General features: G+C 39.9%; 3 protein-coding genes across 3 annotated transcripts; all 3 read left to right on the top strand.

Moving 5' to 3' along the window:
- Nucleotides 1–80: 80 nt before the first annotated feature.
- Nucleotides 81–2,931, top strand: msrb2 (methionine sulfoxide reductase B2). The gene is made up of 5 exons (XM_014990326.2): nt 81–570; nt 969–1,066; nt 1,818–1,894; nt 1,978–2,125; nt 2,228–2,931. The coding sequence occupies exons 1-5, from the start codon at nt 453–455 to the stop codon at nt 2,357–2,359; spliced, it is 573 nt and encodes a 190-aa protein (XP_014845812.1). The 5' UTR covers nt 81–452; the 3' UTR covers nt 2,360–2,931.
- Nucleotides 2,842–6,484, top strand: c8g (complement component 8, gamma polypeptide). Its single transcript, XM_088001464.1, has 7 exons — nt 2,842–3,147; nt 4,209–4,348; nt 4,702–4,772; nt 4,847–4,958; nt 5,045–5,145; nt 5,315–5,350; nt 6,355–6,484. Exons 1-7 carry the CDS (start codon nt 2,965–2,967, stop codon nt 6,372–6,374), a joined length of 663 nt encoding a protein of 220 aa, XP_087857590.1. The 5' UTR covers nt 2,842–2,964; the 3' UTR covers nt 6,375–6,484.
- An 894-nt stretch (nt 6,485–7,378) lies between these two features.
- On the top strand, nt 7,379–8,945 carry ptgdsb.1 (prostaglandin D2 synthase b, tandem duplicate 1). Its single transcript, XM_014990325.2, has 6 exons — nt 7,379–7,597; nt 7,801–7,940; nt 8,014–8,093; nt 8,164–8,277; nt 8,368–8,469; nt 8,565–8,945. The coding sequence occupies exons 1-6, from the start codon at nt 7,502–7,504 to the stop codon at nt 8,603–8,605; spliced, it is 573 nt and encodes a 190-aa protein (XP_014845811.1). The 5' UTR covers nt 7,379–7,501; the 3' UTR covers nt 8,606–8,945.
- Nucleotides 8,946–9,486: the final 541 nt, after the last annotated feature.

Raw genomic sequence — 9,486 nt, 5'->3', positions numbered from 1 at the left:
TAGCCAAACTGATGTTTGTTTTAATCAGACCAAACATATATATATATTTTTAATCCTGACATACAGATTCAGGATGTAGAAATAAATCCAGTTCACCTCCCGACTGTTCGTCGTTCATTGAAAATGCATCCTGAATTGTGGTCTTACCTCAACTTGTATTACTAAACGAACTTCCTTCCCATTGAAGCGTTTTCTTATCAGAAAGCAGCAGCTCACTGACGACAGGTTCTTTTTTTTTTTTTTTTTTGCACAATCCCCTGCAATAAAAGCGGGTGAAGTGAGTCCAGATTGGCCCATTCAGGTGAAGGTTTGATTTTTGACCTGGAAGACCAGCGTGAACTCGCTGCAGCATGAAAGATCCCGCCGTAACGGGAGCGCTCGGCTCCACTGATAATCCGCGCTGCACTTGACTCCGGACCGACACACACTTGACACACCGCCGGGGGGGAAACATGTCGCGTTTTGTCGCTCGCCTCCTCGCTGCGGTTTCTCAACAACACGCGGCGGTCAGATCAGCGGTGATACCGCGGAGGATCCCTCCGTTCGTCCGCTGTTTCTCCACATCTCCAGGTAATATAGAGCAAAGTTAATTTGTCCCGCATTAGTTTGCTCTGTGTCCCGACCTTTGACTGCTCTCCCTCTGCAGGTCTTCTCTCCCGGATACAGGATATTGGGGCTTTCCATGTTTATTGCAGGCTTTAAATGTTTTTATTGAGGGGCAATGTAATAAAAGAGAATGTGTGATCCAACTTGTCATGAAGTTAATTTGTGCAAATGCTTTATAAAGCGATTTAAAATTCCACCCTGGCATCATAAGTGTTAATTTGGTTGAAAATCATACAGTAAACCTTTTCTTTGTGATGCGTTTCCAAATAAGGTCATAAATACTTCGTGCAAAATGCACCACAACGTCACAACTCATACTTGGTCCTTATATTTAGATATATAAAGACTGCTTCTCTCTGCAGGCCTCAAGTCTCTCACACGTTACAACAAGACTACAGACTGGCAAAAGAAGCTGACACCAGAGCAGTATTTCGTCACAAGAGAGAAAGGAACTGAAGAGGTGAGTCAAAGGAAAATGGAGTGAATTTATCCAAAATGTATAGATAGAAAAGAACCAAGCAAATCTGTGCAACTGGAACATGACCTATGAATCGGGCACTGACTTTCATGCTGTCTCATCAAAAACAAGACATGGACTTTGCTCACGACTATAACGATGACCTGTTTTAGTTTCGGTCAAACTACTTCCTCTATGTTATGACTGCACACTAGTGTTGAAGATGTGTTAATGTGTATTGTTTTGGTTTTGAAAATGTTCACATTCTTTACATTAAGACAACTCTGCTGCAGAGAAAGAAACCCAATCAGTCAGATCATCAGCTTAGGAGAAGTAGCAGGTGAAGCGCTGCGCTACGTCGACTTATGACCTCGGACCAACTACAGAGCTCAGAGACACTAAGGAAAATCACCAGTTTACAAAAGTTATAGGTATTAATTGACAGTGATAATGAATAGTGCCAGTATAAAAGTTTCCACTGCGCTTAGTATGGTCAATCAAAGACTTTCCTTTGCACTGGATCACAACGTGCATTTCATACTATGAGTTCTTGGCGTTTCCTTAACTGAACTTCTCTTTTGGAAGATTTTAAGGAACAACTGATACTTTTGCTTCAATAACTAACCTTTTTGAGTTCTTGTGCTTATTAGCTTACCATTACAGTTGATTAGTTTGAATTTATCCTGTAAATAAACCTCCTCAAGACTCTCATTTTTTGGACTATAAAATGATAAAATGATTTGTGTGTGTTTAGCCCTTTAGTGGAATCTACTTGAACCATTTTGAAATGGGAATGTACCACTGTGTTTGCTGTGATGTTCCCCTCTTCAGGTAGGCATTGAAAAGTAATCTGCATCTGCCAAAAGGTTCCCGTTAAATGCGCATTTCTTATGCTTTTATTTTTGTTTTTGCAGTTCAGAAGCTAAGTATGACTCAGGGACAGGCTGGCCAGCATTCAAAGAGGCTCATGGGACATGGGAGCGAGACGAGAGCCAGGCCTCCATTGTTCGTCGCCCTGACAACAGCCTGGGTAGTGCTGGGACAGAGATCCTCTGTAAAAATGTGAGTTATTTTCTAATATAACTGAAAGCTTAGCTTGCTTAGTGCCGTTTAGTCGTACCATATCTTTAGCTATATATTGACTAATGCATATTTGCCGTACAGTGCGATGCCCACCTTGGCCATGTGTTTGAAGACGGACCAGACCCGACGGGGCAACGGTTCTGTATAAACAGCGCAGCCCTCAAATTCAAACCCAGAGAAAATGGTGTAGCTGACACAGAAGAGCAGAAGTGATGGACTTGCTTCAGTTTTGATTGTAGCATTTACCCAGAACAAGTGGGCTTCACCAGAAGTGAATCGGTTGATATAATAAAAAAAATAAAGTGCTACACTCTTTAAAAAACAAAACAAAAAAAAACAAAACATGCAGTTTAAGTCATTGAAAGTGTGTTTTTACTAATGTCTGTTGAGTGCATTAAGTTTATTTTAAACTGTAATCTGAAGGAAATTACTTATTTTTGTCATTTATGTACTTATTAATGTATTATTGCCATAAAAATGTATCTCAGTTACATTTTGGATGCTTTCTTTCCCAAAATATGGTTCAAAAAGTTGTTGCTGCCCCCTGTTGTTAGAAAAACCTCGCACAGTACTCAAAAAAAATGGCCTTATCTGTACCAGTAAGCCAAATTAATGTTTAACTGGGTGGGTCATCCTTATTTGCACAATGCTTGTTACCCTCCTGTGTCTATATCTTCTTAAGAGTTTGAGTAAAACAGATAAGGGATAGCAGACAACAGAGACGGAGGTTGAAAGGGAGTCCAGCACAAAAATAAGAAGAGAAGCACACTGATCTGACAAGAAAATAGAGCCTTAAAGCCGTGATTGTCAGTGACACGATGAGCGGAGGATGTAGATGTGTACTTGCAGCAGCGGTGCTGTTGTGCCTTTGTCTCTTGGTTCCCACCGAGGCTGTGGGAGGAGCCAAGAGTCGACCAAAACCTCAAAGACGACCACCGAAGAAGCCAAAGGTCGAGCCCATCGACTCAACCCCACCGACTCAGAATATCGACATCCAGCAGGTAAGAGACTGGGAGTAAAATTCAAAGTACAGTCCAAGCTTATCCATGTTAACAAACCGGGATTACATGGAAATGTATAGATTTTTGTCAGACATTTTGCTAAAATTACTAGATTTTATAGAAAAATATATGTTTTCAATAACATTAACAGATGTACAAGTTACCTGTGCCATAAGTTTGTAATTTTTTTTATTTTATTTGGATAGTTATTTCATTCAAATTAGATCTTACATACTGATCACAACCATTGACAAATAACTTTTCAGGCTTTGATCTTTGCACACTGACAGTGATTCTCATTCAGTCTTTTTTTCAGGTCTTTTGCAAAACAACGCCGCAAAAAAAGGAGATAAAATAGATAAAATAGGTGAAGATCATCAGAAATCAGTGGGTTTTGCTTCCTCAAACCAACTATTATAAAACATTTTGTTTGTAAGATGTTCTGTGGAGTTTTGTTAAAAACGGTAAAAAGAATTAGGGAATGTGTAGTACTTTTTAAATACATGTTCTCCAAAGAAGTAATTTCTGATATGTTTTGTTTTAGCTTTTCTAAAGATTATTCTGGGTGCTGTCTCTTGGAGCATGGTTGTGAAACTCTTATCAGTACTGTTGACGCAATAGAGGGATTTTTTAGGTAAATAGAGGCTGAGTATGGCAAAAGAAGGTAGAACACAACATTTGAAACAGATGTGTGCTTTTGTTTGTATTGGGACACTTTCTGGTGGTTGCAGACCTTAAATTTTTGAATGTGTTGAAAAAGAGCAAAATTAAATTATTGGGCTGCTCGATTACAAAAACAAAACAAAAGAAACTATACTTTAGTTACAAAAAAATGACATAACTCTTGGTTTTTGTAGTTTCAGTCACTGTAATGGTGTTTTACAGCGGTATGTATGCATGCATGGTGTTCCTCAAATATGTGTTTTCGGCCCACTTATCTTCTACCTTAACACCAGCAGCTACTACAAAGATCAAGCTGGTCAAATATTACAAAATAAATGTACCTCCTAAAGTGTTTTTTTAATGTTTTCTTTCTCTGTGTAACGTAACATTTGTTACAGATGACAGGGAGATGGTATCTCCTTAATACGGCCTCCAAGTGTTCTTACCTGATAAAACATGGAACCAAGGTGGAGCCGACGGTCATGACCCTTACAGGTCCATCCGACCAAACTCTGTCAGTTAGCACGAAAACCAGACAGTAAGTATGCATGTAATTACTTACAGCTCACATATATTCTCAGAATTTGTCTGAGCAAGGACATTTCTGACAATGGAATTGGTCTGTGTGCCCATAAAAACAAAACAGGGAGAGGAGGGAAATGAGCTTTCCTTCTGCGTGTTTTAAAGCTTTTGATGAAACTGACTCAGCAATAAACTGAAAAAAATGTGTTTGTGTGAAATACTTTTGTTTTGATGTCAAGGCAGTAAATCGCTTCTCTTCCGAGCAGAAGAATGGAGTTTTATATAATATCTGTCACATAACGGAATAATGAAAATTAGTCACACAAACTCCTCTCTCTCTCTTTTTTTTTTTCCCTTTTCTCTTCTCAGTAATCATCAATGTTGGGAGATATTGCAGGAATACCATCTAACTTCAACCCCGGGGAAGCTAACGCTTAAAGGTCAGTTCTTCTCTTCCAGGTTTTCCGTAACGCGTAGCAGCTTTTCCCGCTCTGATTATTGTTATTCTCACCAGGAACTCGTCCTGAACTCAACACCGACATTGTGATTGGAGAGACAGACTACACCAGCTATGCAGTTTTGTACTATCAGAAACTCGGGAAGGTCACAGCAAAGCTCTATAGTAGGTTCAGCATCTATGTGTATTTCTGGCTGATTTTCGGTAACGCAGGAAAGACGTGCTTGTAAGTGCTTGTTGATGTCTCACAGGTAGGTCTGTGGATGACCTGTCCGAGCCAATGCTGACTAAGTTTGAACAGCTTGCTGAAAAACATGGCATGGGTCTTGCCTACCTCTTCCCCTTCCCCACCTACAGTAAGTACATCTCCATGGTGACAAACAAAAACACAGCATGTTTTAATGTAAAACTAACGCTCCGTGTGCACATTAGAGCAGCGTTTAATGACGCAAACTGGGACAAAATGTTTACATGTACAATATGTTGTATGTCTTATGAATGACAAAAACTTTTCCTACTTTTAAGGTCACTGTGGTGAAGTGGACCAGGACCACAAAATAAGTAAGATCTGTCACAGTTGGGTACAAGTTGCTCATCTAATAAGAAGAACTAGCAGTATTTATTAAAATATTGTATTTTCTGTGCAGTCATTAAGGTTGAGTGGTGGAGACAACACAATGGAGAAAAACGTAGTGAGGATATTGTAGGATAATCACAATCAATATCATCACCACAATGCACAGCAATGATGTTGAAATTACATATCTTCCTAATATTAGATGAAAAAATGCTAGTCATTGTGATAAGCTAATCCAAAACACAACATTTGAGCTCCAGCTATCCCGTTTTCCATCATAACCAGTTCAGTTAATCAGCAATGCCATGTTAGTGAAGCGTGAACATATTTTCTGATGTTTTTAATGATTCCACTAGTAATAAAATAATATAGCTCTGCGGGAAATGTATTAAACATGGTCTGAAGTCAGCTCCTTTGCCTTTGTGAAAATCTTAAAAACGAAACCTTTCAGAGTCTTACAGGCCTTGACTTGACGTCGTCTTTTCCTGTTGTCTACTTTTACATAACTGCAAGGCTTCAAGTCAATGCATGAGCGACTGAAGGAATGACTGTTTTGCAACATCCTTTACTGCTTAATAAATATCAGCTATTCATAATTTTAGACTCTATAGAAACTCTGCGTGCTTCTTACTGTTGAGAAACATGTCGCTCTTCTGCCCCAAAGATAAAAATCATTCAATGGTTAATTGAATTTACAAAGTTTTGCAAAGCTTTCAGCATTTTCTGTTATGTAAAGCTCTTATTTAAACTTGCTCAAATTAAAGATCTTATTAAGCTCATTTCCTGAGAACATTTAATCTCTGTTTCTACTTATCACCTGGACACAGAGATAGAAATCTGACTAAAACCTTAAGGTCAGTCAGGTTGCTCCTGCAGGCTGTGCACATGCAAAACTTATGAAACGCTGAGAAGAACAAGTTACCCAACATCCATTTCTTGCATCCGTGTACATCCAGTGTAATTTCATGTGTCACTTCTTGTTTTCCAGACTGTGTCCCCACATGCTGAAGAGGCGGAGCTCCGACATCCACCCAAGAAAGTCGATGGAACTGAACTTATGAGTTCCCTTTACGTGTAATAATTTGCTCCTAATTAAAAGCGAAACGAGGTGAAGTCAACCGACTGTTTTCAGTTTTGTCAAATCCACATCTCAACCGTTTGGTAGTTTTGTACATCATTTGTTTTCGTCGTGGTCTCATCAACCTTCAAAGGTCTGTGACTTTACGCAAGCTGCTTCTTGGCGTGCCAGTGAGAAACCAGGGATAATAAGGCCCAGGTTGGAATCCCCTCAGGGGATCAGAGGGTTTGGTTTCAATTTGTGGTCCAAAACTTTCTTACCCGTTCTCCTCCCTCCACCCTGTGTGTTTGCGTGTGTGTCACACAGGGTTACATAACCGGCTGATTGTGAGTTGTTGCCTCCTTACAAAAGGGGGAGGGGGAGGGTCTGATTCAGCAAATTTCAGCGATTGAACCCCTCACAGCTAGTCTGCATTTAATGGATAACTGCAGGAAAATAAAAACAGTCGTCGTTTTAGCTGTTTATGTCTTTAAATGAACATAATTCATTCCTTTCAGAATATTGACATGGAGTGAAAGTTGAAAAAGTAGCTCTTGAAGTAAGATTAATGATTGCGAATATGTCTAACCACTTTATGCAATGCAGAACAATGACGCTTCCATTGCGGGACCTGCTGGGTACTGCTTCGCTTTGTTCAGTTTGATCCCAATAATTGGCACCCAGAGTTGACCTCAAAGCAGAACATTTGCAGCTCTGTTCTGTTGTTTTCTTGGCTTTTGTGCTCTTACCAAACAGAAGCCACGACAGGTCAGTCATCCTTCAGTATCTCTTTAAAAAACAAGAAAGAAAAAAAAAGCACTCCTTGCCTCCACCCCAATTCCTCCATCCACGTGCCGGTTGTGTAACAGCTGTAATTTGCATACTTTGGGAAAGATCCAGAGGGTTTTTTTTTTTCAATGCTCAAGCCAGGGGGCAGAGGGAAGAGAGCTGATGGGAGGAGACATGAGGGGAGGTAGGATGCTGCAGTAGGCTATAAGAAGACTCAGAAGGCTCCCTTTCAGTATCCCCGACGCTCCTGACCCCTTGCCTGAGAGAGTCGCTCTGAGCTGGAGGAACCATGACGACCACAGTGCTGAGAATGCTGACCGCCCTCACCTGCGTGCTGGCTGCATGCGCCAACATTATGCCTGTACCAGACTTCAGCCTGGAGAAGGTGAGAAAAAAAAAGAGTTACAACCTAATAAAAAAAAAAATTAAATGTGTAAATGTTACAACTGTGCAGGGAGAGAGAGATTTAAAAAAAAAAAGTTTCTTCTCAGGCACAAATATAAAAATGATGCCATGTATGCACATTTGAAATCACTTAGTGTAGGCTGGCTAGAAAAAAAAAATCACCTCTTTCTGTGCTTTCTTTAGGTTGCAGGAAAGTGGTACATGGCTGGCTTTGCAACCAATGCTCAGTGGTTTGTGAATCGTAAAGCCACAATGAAGATGGGTACTGCCACGATGGTGCCCACTGATATTGGAGACCTGGATCTCTCTTATGCCACACTGAAGTAAGTGGATAATGCATTGTTTTAGACAGAATCCTGTTTGTACTGGAAGATAACTTTGTGGGTCTCTGAGTAGTGCTGATGGGACCTGCTGGAGGATGACTCACATGGCGAAGAAAACAGACACTCCCGGACGCTTCACCTTCCACAGCCAGGGTGAGTGGCGACCGCACAGACAAACGAAGGACGTCTTCACGGCAATCTAACGCTTTCCTGCTCTTCCCAGCCTGGAACAACGACAACGACATGCGCTTTGTTGACATCGTGTACGACAACTACGCTGTGGTCCACACCATCAAGACAAAAGACGGAGTTTCAGAGATCCTCAACAAGCTCTACAGTAGGTTTTTATCACCAACAAGGACCAGGCCTGCTGAAAGGGTTTAAATAAGGATTATATTGAGATGAAATAAAACTGTTGTGCTTGTAGGCCGCAGTTCTGAGATCAGCGATGACCTGCAGCAGAAGTTCACTCAGTTCTCTCTGGACACTGGCGTCCTTGCTGAAAACATTGTTATTTTCCCGCCGAACAGTACGTTGTCACCCCAAAACTCATCATCATCCATCACCAAATGTACACTAAAACTGATTCAGTGTTCATATATGTGCTCATATGTGTTATTACAGGCGAGTGCCCTGAAGCCACAGTAGCCCCCGCGCCACAGTAAAACGTCGATCTTCATCTCCTCGTCTCTGAAGTCCAGGGTTTCCATCTCAAAGGCATCTTCTCCTCCCCCCCGACTGTGTCACCTGCTGCGTCACAAAGCTGCACCTCAGACTATGAATGTAGAGCTTTTAATTCTGTTTCTCGCTGCATGCCAAAGAGGAGCTGATCCTAGCTCAGTTGGTTTTTTTTTTTTCTACTGTGCTTTAACAGCAACATTAGAGTGGAACAATAAAGTATTCACAGTGGCTTACACATGTCTGAATCTAGACCAATGAAAGGATTGTTTTGTATTTTTCTTTCATTAAAAAAATAGTTTAAAGCCAATAAAATCATTAAAACAACTTTTTCAGAATTTAGAGGGTTTTTTTTTGTCTAAACACACATTAAAATCTGAAAACAAATTCACCCCCGTATTGTTTCACGCTGTTCTTTTCTGTCTGATTTAAAAATATATGTAATTTGCAAACATCACTGTGTAGAAGTAATTAAATTTACTAAAACGTGTATATACAACCTAGTTTTATATATATATATATATATATATATATATATATATATATATATATATATAAATAATATATATATATATATATACACAAATGAAACAAAGCTGAGCATGAAGCTGACAGTAATCAGTCAGCTATGTCCTGTTATACAAACAGCAAAAAGAGTAGTTAAGCAAACTGGTTCAAGTCACACAAAACACAGGATTCTGTATTTACCAGACTTGGTGGTGGCATCGAGATCATAATTAAAAAATGTTCAAGCAAAAATAAATATACATTTTAAATGGGGAAGTTGTATATTTTAAATAGGTAGAAGAGCAGCAAACTAAAAACCAAACACAAACGTAATCTACTGTTGGTTTTCTTGTTCTTCTGA

This window comes from Poecilia mexicana, unplaced genomic scaffold, assembly GCF_051168715.1.
Source record: "Poecilia mexicana isolate PSO_F unplaced genomic scaffold, ASM5116871v1 scaffold_20, whole genome shotgun sequence".
NCBI classification, from domain to species: domain Eukaryota; kingdom Metazoa; phylum Chordata; class Actinopteri; order Cyprinodontiformes; family Poeciliidae; genus Poecilia; species Poecilia mexicana.
The sequence above is the reverse complement of the archived record's forward strand: the minus strand, read 5'-3'. Positions and strand labels throughout refer to the sequence as shown.